This window comes from Stegastes partitus, unplaced genomic scaffold (assembly GCF_000690725.1).
Source record: "Stegastes partitus isolate 25-593 unplaced genomic scaffold, Stegastes_partitus-1.0.2 Scaffold638, whole genome shotgun sequence".
In the NCBI taxonomy this organism is placed as follows: Eukaryota; Metazoa; Chordata; class Actinopteri; family Pomacentridae; genus Stegastes; species Stegastes partitus.
In genome coordinates, this window is record NW_007578369.1 from 325,082 (window position 1) to 336,878 (window position 11,797).

At 42.8% G+C, this 11,797-nt stretch overlaps 1 protein-coding gene across 1 annotated transcript in view; it reads right to left on the bottom strand.

Moving 5' to 3' along the window:
• Positions 1 to 5,779: 5,779 nt before the first annotated feature.
• The window catches only part of rasl11a (RAS-like, family 11, member A), an 11,101-nt gene continuing 5,083 nt past the window's right edge, over positions 5,780 to 11,797 (bottom strand). Inside the window, exons 4-8 of the mRNA XM_008289813.1 lie at positions 11,164 to 11,204; positions 10,951 to 11,080; positions 10,731 to 10,806; positions 9,270 to 9,346; positions 5,780 to 8,098 (exon numbers count right to left, since the gene is read on the bottom strand). Coding sequence (XP_008288035.1) covers positions 7,952 to 8,098; positions 9,270 to 9,346; positions 10,731 to 10,806; positions 10,951 to 11,080; positions 11,164 to 11,204 — 471 coding nt within the window. The 3' untranslated portion in view covers positions 5,780 to 7,951. The remainder of the gene's footprint in view (positions 8,099 to 9,269; positions 9,347 to 10,730; positions 10,807 to 10,950; positions 11,081 to 11,163; positions 11,205 to 11,797) is intronic.

An 11,797-nucleotide genomic window follows, 5' to 3' on the forward strand; every position in this document is an offset into this window, starting at 1 on the left:
TTCTTTGGTTGTTTTTTTTAAATAAGGGATAACGTGTAAAATAATATTTATTTCCTATAATTTCACCAGATATTATCTGTAATTTGTTAGTAAAACAACATTTTTCAGTTCCTTGGTGGCAAATACTTTCAGTGTGCTCATTTCTAATTACAGTTGGAAACAGGGGAGGAAGGTAAATAAAAAAAACTTAATTAACATGTTAAATTGATTGTTTAATCACTGCAGGAAACAAAGAGCCAGTTGCTTCTTCATTTTCCGTCCTTGTTACCGAGCTAGCTAGCTCGCCAACGTTAGCCACCGTCTGACCAGAGCAGCTTTCACACACTCGTTGTCTTGATTTGACATTTGTCTGCGTTAACATGACAAACGTGTCCACAGAAGCAACGAGACCACACGACTTATGGGAGAAAAGCTCCAGAGAACGTGGAGCAGAAGGAAATGTTCCTGAGATGGAAGTGGCTGCGAGTCTCCTAATGACCCCGTTAAAGCTCGTAATCACAACGTTTTCATGGCATTCATCAGTTAATCATCCGGCCGGCTTGTCTTGAGACGCGTCCAGAAACTGTGGAGACAAATCAGAGCTCTTTAAAAATCGTTAGCTTATCTCGAAGACGTGATGTGAGCCGAGATGCGGGAGAGAAATGTGGAGGACAAACTGTGGACGGAGGTTTGGACGTGAGCTCCTCGTGGACGAAGCCAGAAGCAAACGAGAGCGGCTCCTGTTTCCAGCCGCTGATCATGAAACGCTGCGAGAAGTGTGAGAAAAATGGCCGGCGGGGAGACGGGAAATGGGAGGATAAATGGTCGGTCCACTGGGAGCTCTGGAGCCAGAAATAGAGGCAGCAGACCTCGGCTATGGTTCATGGACTCGCTCTGGAGCTCTTCAGCCACAGGAACAGAATCACAGTTAAATCGGTTCTAAGATGATGTGGGAGGAAGTTTCCAGCTGCTCAGGATGTCGTCTTTTATAGTCGACTGTAAAAAAAATAATCAGTAATAAAGTGTTAAATACATTTAAAATAAACTGTAGAAACGGTGCAAACATCTGTAAAATAAAGAGATTTTGGGATGTTATGTGCAATAAAACTAGTTTGCTAAAGAACTAGCTAGTGTTCATAAACATATTAAATAATGTCTGATGTGTACATTATTGTGGGTTCTTTATATTCAGCAAGTAAATTAATATAAATTTCTGTAATTTTCAATCAGTAAAATTAAAAAAACACATTTTTCACATCTTTAATATAAATTTTTTGTTCAAATATCAGCAAATATCTGTAAAACAATAATGGTTTTTGCTGATTGAATTAAATTTTTATCATTAAAATAAAAATTAAAATACAGATTTTTTATGTAAATGTTTTTCTTTTTAAAAAAAATATATTTGTTTTTACAGTTAACATGTAAATTAATGCTTGTTTTCTGTGATTTTTACTTGATATTATCCCTAATTTTAAAAAAATCTGTAAAATACCAGTAAATTATAGTCATAAACAATAAAAAACATTTTCTTGGGTGTGAAGCGACAGATTTAGCTCCTGCTGAGGGATGGTTTGGGTTTATTTTGTTCCTCTGTGGTTCAGGATAACTTTACATTAGTTGTTGTAGAGATTTGGGGAAACGACACAAAACAAGATTCATCATTTTAAACGTCGATCATCAGACATTTTAGTCGCTGCCCAGCCGGAGGAGGAGAGAACAGAGCTAGCATGAATGCTATCGCTGCTAAAGTTGTGCTGCACATGATGACGTCGAGCATGAGACGGATTCTTTCTGCTCGTTGTTGTCACATGCATTTATAATACAGACTAACTCTGTGTGTAGTTTAGTTGTTGTTGAGTGAGTGGCTGTAAATCCAGAGGTGAGGGACACCTTCAGGAAAACAGCTGAAAACTTTGCAGACTCGTGGATGTTCCTGATCTTCATCCACAGAGTTCAGCTCCTTATCGTCAGCTGAGCGCCGACAGAAACGTTTGTTTTACGTCCAGCAGGTCCGACGGCGGTTCTGCTGCTTCCACGGTTCTCTGTCTCGTTTCTCCGTTTCCTGCTTCACCGTCGCTCGTTTCTAATCTGGTTCTCAGCAGAGCTCCAGGGTCTTGACTTCATCCCAGACACGACCTCAGCTTCCTGCAGATAACAGAGACACACACACACACACACACACACACACACACACACACACACACACACACACACACACACAGCTGGTTCATGTCGTCCACGCCGCCGTGGCTCGAGTGTTTTCCCATCGTGGTCGCTGGAGGAAGATGTTTGTGTTGTCGGGTTTCTGTGGGTGGAGGCTGAGCTGCTGACGAGCCGCTGATGAGCCGCCAGCGTTCATCACCGTCTGGTCTGAGACGCTGAAGTTTGAAAAGTCTCACCAGCTCTTAAAGCGTCGTGATGATCCACAAACCTCCCAGATGGATACGTTTACATTCTGCTGCAACCTGCGAATAAATATATTAAATCTAATAATCCACTGAGGTGCTGCATTGAGAGAGTTAGCTCGTTGCAGCAACCTCCAGAGCCTCAAAGCTGCAGGTTCACATCTGGGCTGAAGGTTCTGTGTTTATGTCCGTTCGCTCACTGATGCTCGAGACTCGGTGCCCTGAAAACACCGATGTCCGTCCTCCAGCTGGACCTCTGAGGGGTTCACAGCCACATGTAGAAACGTTGCCTCCATCGGCTCTCGGCGATGCAGATGAAGCAACACTACATCTTCATTGAGCTCCGAGCAGCGGCGAAGGCAGATTCCTTCAGCCTCAGCAGCCCGGTCCAGACTAAACACAGACTGACAGGACGCTCGGAACAAATCACAACGTTCTTGAAAGTTCCTGAGTGGCGCTGGATGTTCTGTTTTCCAGTCGGGTCGTCTCTGATCCAGCAGCTGACGGGGAGGAAAAAAAAAACAGCTTTAAATGAGGTGAAGGAACCGAGCGATGAAAACGTGGAGGAAGCGTCTCACCTGGACCTCCTTAAACACCCTCCTGGGCTTCCTGTTCATGTTCTGAACCAGCAGCTCGGTCTGCCGGTCCAAACCAAAGACGCTTCAGACGGACACGCGAGCTCCAGCCCCAGCTTCAGTGAAGACGTATCAGAGCTGCAGCGATCCATCGATCAGCTGCTGAGTTAATAACCGATCGATCAGCTGCTGAGTTAATAACCGATCGATCAGCTGCTGAGTTAATAACTGATCAATCAGCTGCTAGCTTCACATCGTCCACCGTCTGAATGCACGAAACCATCACTTATCTTTATTATCTTTATTATCTTTATCATCTTTATTATCTTTACTATCTGGACGTTATTTTGTAGTGAAATAGCAGAAAATGACGAAACATCATCATTTAAATGTTCGGTTTTGTTCTGAAGCTGCTGAAACTTAAACATCACAACTTCCCAGATCAATAATCAGCTGGCATTCATGCTGTAACGGGGCCACAAGGTTCTAGTCTGGAGGCCTCTTTACCTCTGAAAAGCATTTAAAAGATTAAAACACTACTAATTATCTGGTTATTGGACGGATGGTGTCGCCTCATGTCGTGCCTTTAAGCCCAGATGTGGTCTAACTTCATGACATTAGCTCATAACTGCGTGTCTTCGTCTTTTCGTCCTCTCTGCCCACTTCTAACCATCTCCAGCCTGAACTCTTGCTGTGTGACTGCGTTGCTTGTTGGGGTCTCTCTGGTTCCTGGACCCAACAAGCCCAGATCCTCCGTTTGGCATCTTCTCTGAGAGCCTCTCTGCCTCCTGGAACCCTGAACCGCCTCCTGTGCTGCTGAGAAGCTGCCTATTTAGCAACGAGGCTGATTTTTCATGCTTTCCAGCAGAACGGAGGAGTTCACGGCGGCCCTCTGCCTTCTTACCCAAAAAGGGAAGAGCTGGCGGAGGCTCGCTTTTCTAAATGCAGCCTCATAAATGTCACATTAACCCTCCATCGATCACCGGCTCACATCTAGAGTCCGCGTTGGAGGGAAAACGGAGGAATTCTTCGTTTCCCGTCGTGATTCGTAGGAAACTCGCAGGAAGAAGCTCTTTAAGGCGGACGCGGTTCGGGGGCGTTGCTGCCTCTGTGAGGACCGGTTGTGGGATATTTTTGGATTCGGGTCGGTCAGGTTCGGTCTGAGGGTTCAGGTTGAGGTCAGAGAGTCGGTGATGAAGGCCGAGGTTCAGATGTTTGGGAGGGAGGCAGGAAGTGGAAGGAAAAGAGCAGGAAATTAGACGTAAAGCAGCTGAAAATGATGAGAAAATCTGCTTTTCTGTCTCTTTGTCTGACACACACACACACACACACACACACACACACACACACACACACACACACACATTACGCTCATTTCCTGTTGAAGGATCCTCAAAGTCCGTCTCCACTCTGAGAATGATGTTCGGCCTCAACAGACATTTCAGCGTCTGCTTCAGTCTGAGTCCAGACGACTTCTAATGAAAGTGTGTTGAACGTTTATTTATCTTATTTAATCTGATTATTCAGGAACATTAACCTGTTGTATTGGTTTGAACACAAGTTTTCAAACTGACAAATAAAAACAAAAAAAGGGGAGGAAACTAAAACACACCCAGAATCAGGATGAAGAAAAACATGTGAGCTATTTATTTATTTTTATCATCATTTAAAGTGATTTTTTTAGTGTGTGTTACGTCCTAAATGATCATCATCACGAACACAAGCTTTGAAGCTGACGAACATTTGAATAATAGATTTGCTCCAATTAGATTATTATTTAGTAGTTTTTGACTGTTTCATGGTTTTGTTCAATCAGTAGCGCATTAAGACGATGTTATATTTAACCTCTAGTTTGATGTGCATTTTTTATTTATAAATGGTTAAATATTTATAAATAAAAAATATAAAGAAAATGAAAATGTATTTTAAAAATGTATAAAAATATGTAAAAATAAAATTAAATAATAAATAAATGATACAAATAATAATTATAATAATAATAATGATCAAATCGCAAAGAGAAATAAAAATAAAAAATAAAGTAAATAAAATATATTCAAAAGTATATTTAAAATAAAATCAAATAATGAACAAATAACAATACAAATATTCACATTCATATTCTTATTATTATTATTATTATTTTTTATTATTATTAATCAAATAGCAAAGAGAAATAAAAATAAAAATCTAAAGAAAATAAAAATAGATTTTAAAAAATCGAAAAAATATGTTTTCAATTAAATAAAAAATAATAACTATAAAATGCTAAAAAAAATAAAAATTATCAAATAACAACAACAACAACAATAATAATAAAACTAAAAAAGAATTTTAAAAAATGACCTACTGTGGTAACACAACCCTAAATGTGATCATGTGGTCTTAAGAGGGTCAATCTTAGCGGCCAGACTTCACTGCTGAATATGATCAGCATTAGCATTAGCATTAGCATTAGCCACGAACCGACACCCACCTTGAAAAGTGCTTCATTTATTATTTGTTCAGGGTTTTTTGTGCATCTTCCAGTAAAATGCAGCTGAAGCAGAAGCTTCTCAGTTCAAGGACAGTTTCTGTTGTTTTAAACATCAGTTTAGTTTTAAACCAACTTTGAGTTTAAATTAGACATAAAGTTGAGCTGATGCCACGTTATTTTGTCAACACCATCCATCAGAGTAATGCTGGCAGCTTGAAAGGTTTATTTAAATCAGTAAATCTTTTTCATTTCATCTAAGTTGTGTGTTCAAAATGCTGCTGCAACACAAGTTTAGTAACTGTCTCTCTTCAGTTATGTATTTAAAACACGACAAAGAAAACTGGATTGGTTTTATTTTTACTGGCAGCCACAGTCTTCCATAAAAATCAGTTTCACTGAACTGGTTCGTCTCAATCTGTAAATTAGATTTTTTTAAAAAACCTTTTTATTTAATGAACTGGTGGGAACAGTCGCCTCGACGTTGTGGGAAGTTTCCACAGATGAATGTCCCCACAACACTGGCAAAACACACAAACACAAACACATCGCCCTCGTGTTCATCGCTCAGGATCTCAGGATCTTCGTCTTGGTCGGCTTTTTCCTGAACCCACGGAGCCCCGCTGCCTTTACAGGGTCGGAGGGCAAAAGGTCACGGGTCAGGGTCAGCACACAATTTTTAAGAGTGTGTGTGTGTGTGTGTGTTCGAGTGGCGGTTCAGTGACCGAGAAAGAAATTCCAGATGCTGAGGAATTTGTCTTCACTGGGAATTTTGTGTGTGTGTGTGTGTGTGTGTGTGTGTGTGTGTGTTTCAGTGAGAGTAGAGGTCATGAGAACAGCAGGACACACACACACACACACACAACAAACAACCGTACGCTTCCTTCTTCTACAAACTTGGAGTCCCTCTGAGAGCACAGGCTGTACTTTCCCGCGTTGATTCCATCGATTCGTTAACGCCGTTAATTGGACTTCAGGACTTTTAGCATCTCGTCTCGTCTCGGTACCAGGAAGCTGCGACTGGCCCACAAATCCCTCCTCAGTTTCAGCACATGACCGTAAAACCTGCTTTTAAAAATGAGAAACTCTCCGTTTGAGGTGTTTTGGCTCGTTCAGGCTGAGGAGCAGCGGAAACGTTCACCGGCTTGGAAACGAAACGTGTCCTGAAATCAGTCGTGGCAGTTTGTAGATCGGAGAGACGTCGGTGATGATTTGTGGGTTTAAAACAAATCTGATTCCCAAAGCCTTATGGATGTATGGAAGCCACTGAGTGCCAATATTTAAACAAACGCAACATAATTAAAGTTTAAACAAACTACGAGAAAACATCCAAAGTCCACATTCACGTGTATGTTTTACTGCACTTTCTGAAATGTGCAGGGCTTTTTTTAATTAGATCATCACTTGCACAGTTAAACATACATTTTTAGAAAACTTGTGATACAAAAAAAAAAACAGCGTCTTAATGTAAATAATGAGCTGGAGAAGCCTCATGGTGAACTCTTGTCGTTGAGTTGTTTTATTGAAATGATTCTAAACGTTAAAATCTGGTTTTAATGTTTGCGTTAAACGATGTAATCTATGATTTTTATGTCAATAAAATCAGAAAATTCAACGTTATCAACAACATTTGGATTTAAGGGCAGATGTTAAGTTACATTTTCAAGTTTAAGCTGCTCTTACCTACAAATTTAAAAATGAAAAGAGCTTTTTGCTTTTATCGTTTTCATCTTTATAGCAGGTGAAGCTCTGGAGCAAATTAATTTACAGCTTTTATTTTGTAGGTTGCACATTTAGCTTTAATTTGTGCTGTGAAACTTCTGTCTTATCTTCTGCTAAACTTTTCTTTTAAAATAGTGTTTTTCATGTATTTTGTAAAGAACATTAGATTCTGAGTGTATTCTACTGTTGGCAGCCACAGGCTTCCATAAACACACCAGGAGTTTGTTTTTCTGCGCTGGATTTCCTTCCTGCTGTCGAATGTCAGCGTTCGTCTCAGCGTAAAGCCTCCAGCGCTTTTATTTTGGGGTCATTTCCTGCTTTGCTTCACAGCACCGTGTCTGCAACAGTCTCACGTTTCGTTTATTCGTTATTAGACAAACTGAAGTGGTTCTCATGTGGACCGACTGGACTTTGATTCATTTGTGTAACAGGTGGGAGATCAGGAAGTAAAACATGAAGCTAGCTTGGCGGCTAAAGTCTGTAATGTTTTGGCGTATTGATCCGACCTCGACCGGACGTGAGCCGTCCTCGTGTCCGAGTCCTTCACACGAGCTGCTCGTTTGCTTTGAACCTGGTTGGACTGGATCCTCGGAGGAAGGAGGCTCGTCCAGAGGAGTTCAGCTGCCACAAAGCTCCGTTTCTGTCTTTCTCGGGATTCTTTGTGCTCTTTGAAATGCTTTGATCGCTCCAGAGAAGTCCAGCGACGCCTCGGACTCTCCAGAACCTCCTCCCGTCAGTCTTCTTCTGCTCCTCGAGTCCGGCCGGATGCCGCCGCTGTCCGAGCCCTGCCGGCTTCAGATGGTCGTGGCCGACTTGACTTTGGAGGAGAGGACCTGCCTGAACCTCCTCTTCAGCTCCTGCATGTTGGGAGACTTGGGCCTGGCCAGGTGGAGGCCTCCTCGCCGCTTCTCCCCGTTACCGCCGCCGAACGCTCGGATCACCTGGAGGTCGGAGGGAAGAACCGATCAGCTGGTTTCATTCAAACCAGAAGTCAAACAGTCATGGTGCTTCTACTGTTTGTGCAAAGAAAGCAGATACATTTCTGTCCACGTAGTTTCTAAACCAGAGCATCCTGTTTATCTTATTTCTCACTCAAAGTTTCACTTTAGCTAATTTTTTTATCTGTTTTGGATCTCACAATCTAATAGTGTTGGTTTCTGTCGCAGCATGCAGCTGTTTTTAGCAACAAAAAAAAAGGTCAATAGATTCAACCTGCTCAGACTAAACAAGTTAGCAGCTAGCCGGTGGACAAACTGGAGCATTTAACAGTTCCAGAACCACATATTTCCTTCAGGCGCTGGTGGAGACCAAAAGCGGAGCTTAAAGAAAGTTTTACCGCCTTTAACGGACGGACACAAACACGAGTGAATGATAATGTTGCTCCACAGCGACCGAGATTCTGTAAATAAACAATAATTTGCTGACGAGTTCAGAGGAAATGTTCAAAACTTGTTCCTCAAAAGAACAAAAGGTTTTTGGAGCAACTTGTTTCAGGATCAAACAAAAACTCTAAATCTGGTGAAACTTGGTTCTGAGGTGGCGAGTGGGTGAAGGAAGATGAACTAGAAGATAAGATAAGATAAGATAAGATAAGATAAGATAAGATAAGATAAGATAAGATAAGATAAGAAGATAAATCCCGATGGTGTTCTTTAAAATCACAAGGTGGAGCGTTTTGCTCGGTGGAGGACGTCTCGTCTTAAAGCTGCAGTTAATGAAAGCTTTAAAAGTTTTAGTCTGGAAACCAAACCAAGGAGCTGAAAGCTGCTCAGACCAGCAGCGCCTTCCAACCGGCTGTTCATATAAAAAGCATCGATCCAGCTGAAGCACTCAGGGATCAAACAAAAGCTGAGGTCTGGGGATCAACAGGACACAGAAAGTCCAAACTGGAGGCACCAAGCCGCCGGGCCAGAACAACAAACATCCAGATGAGAACACTGTGGGCTGTTTCAGGACCCAAAAACACAAACATGTGGTATTTCTGTGTTTCTGGGCATCAGTGGGAAACGTCCTGCAGTCCGAGTTCCCACAGAAACCGGCAGAACGCTCTGGACCCGTCTGAGCTCTTATCAGTCAAACAGTTAACGAATGAGAAACAGAACAGGGTCCCACCTCCTGGCAGAGATGCAGAAAGGCGCCGTGGACTCCCTCGTGGTTCTCTCTGGCCGAGGCCTCGAAGTAAACGCCTCCTGAGAGCAGAGTTCAGGTCAGTCTTATCTCCACACAGCATTCCTCCTTCATCAGGCAGCGACATGGTTTCAGCACACAAACAGGGACACTGAGGGGATTTAACGGACCTCTCTAAAGCTTTGGGTTTACCCGGGTTCTGATCTTTTTCACAAGTTAAATCACCTCGTATCAGTTTACTGCGTTGGCTGTTTGAATTCAACACAACTTTATTGATCTCTGTGACGTCAACTGTAAGAAGTGGCTTCGTTATAGTTTGTAGATTTCAAATAAATTCAAACCAACAAAAAGCCACAAACGCGTCTAAATGACTGAACTCAATGAGTCACGTGAACGACTGAGCTCATGGCTTTAGATTCTGTAAGTGAGGATTTAAGGTTTTTGCTGATTAAATGCAGCTCATGATGAAATAAAAGTTCATTAGACTTCAAAAGACTTCCTGTCTGAGCGAAGGAAACAGTGACGGTTTGATTTTCTGTCTTTACATGCTGATAATTTAAAGTCCATCAAACGCATTTACAAATTTACTCCAATGACTTCTGATCACGACACCCAGACGTTTTCCAGCCTGTTGGTCAGAGCAGCTGGTGGCTCAACATCTGGACCAGTCCGTCAGTCTGAGACGTTTGAAAGTTTGGATCCAATGCCAGACAGTTTCTGCGACATTTAGCACAAAACTACAGATTATGGAGTTTGTAAACGGCAGCAGGTTCTGCAGAACCAGCAGGTCTGAAAGTCCATAAAGCTTCAGTTTAAGAAGATTCAGTGGTTCATGACTCGGTTCTGGTTTCAGATCAGTCAGAGAGCAGCTGTTTGAGGCGAACATCTGTCGAAATAAAAGAAGAAACAACCATGAAACTGCATTTATAGAATAAATCTGATCTGATAAATTTAAGCTTTAAAAGTTTCTCCACAGCTGACGTTTCGACGTTTCTCTGCTGTGACGTCTCCGACTGGTTCGTGTCGGTGACGCTGACCAACACAAACCTCGAACAAAGAGGAAAAACTCAAAGACCGAACACAAACTCTGCTCGAACGCAAACCAGACGAGCTCACAGCTGCCTTTTCTTTCTTTTTCGGGCTTTTCTGAACATGTCATTGTTTGCTTACGTCTCGGTTCTGATCCAGCTCTGGCAGCGTCTTGCCGATGACGAGCTGTTTTCCACTGCAGGCTGCTTCGGGGCAGCTTGTGCAGGTTCTGGCTGCGAGACCTGTCCCTGCAGAACCCCGTTTAGGGTCGAGAACACAGCACCTGCTCCTGGTACGGTACCTGACGCTGATTGGTTCTACTAGGACTGTCTGTGTTGGTGCGCTCAGAGTCAAAGGTGTCAGATATGGGATCCTGTTTTTGTAACGTGTGGTACTGAACCATTATCGGACTCCCACCTAGCGACGCTGCCAACGTCTCTCCTTCGTCTGCCGGCACTTGTCGGGCTCGCAGCAGGTCGCTCTTGTTGCCAACCTGCAGCAGATTACAGATTATATGTGTATAATTAGATGAGAGGATTAGGGCTGGCGGGCAGCTGCTCTGTCACACACAGTAAATAAATCATTTAAAAGGAGACGATTGTCTTAAATCACAGCATACGATGTGCCGCTGGCTCACCAGGATGACGGGGATGTTTCCGGACGGGTGGATGCGTCTGACGTGTTGGTACAGCGGCTGGATGGTCCGGTAGCTGTTGTGGTCGGTGATGGAGAAGACCAGCACGTAGCCGTCAGCCCAGTAGATCGACCTGGAACCCAGTTCAGCACAGAGCAGTTAGCCGTTAGCAGCTAGGCTTTAAATCAGACTGATGTTGACGTGAGTCGGGCCGACCTGTTGATCTGCTCCTGGCAGTAGAGGCCTTCAGCGTCGTCCTGCAAACAGACACCAGCGTCACGTATCAGGGTTTTAACTGAGAAGTTAAGCTGCAACGATCAGTCCATTAAATTAATCACTAATTACTTTGATCATAAATGACTTCATCTGAGTGATTCTCTGATTGCAGCGTCTGAAATGTGAATACTTTCTGGTTTCTGTCCTCCTGTCTTCACAAAACAAGATGCTTTCATAAACATTTCAGAGACCAAACGAATCGATTCATCGAGAAAATAACTGACAGAGTAATCAGGAACAAAAACACGAGTAGCCCGAGCTTTCTTTGCAGTTATCATCGTGACCTCTGGGGAACAGATCGACCCGTTTTCTGACATTTTAACATCGAATGACGAATCGATTAATGAGGAAAATAATCTGTAGCTGCAGCTCGAGTACGAAGTGAACGAGCAGGCGGTGGTTTTGCTAAAACGGCTCAATGCTGAGACGGATATCTGCTACTGGACACGCACCAGCTGGTCCGAACCCACCGGACCGACCCGTTAAACGTCAGAAACAATTCACTTTGTGATGACTGTGTTCATCCAATTAGAGAGAAAAGTGTGTTTTCTGTTTCTACAACATCTCGCTGAGG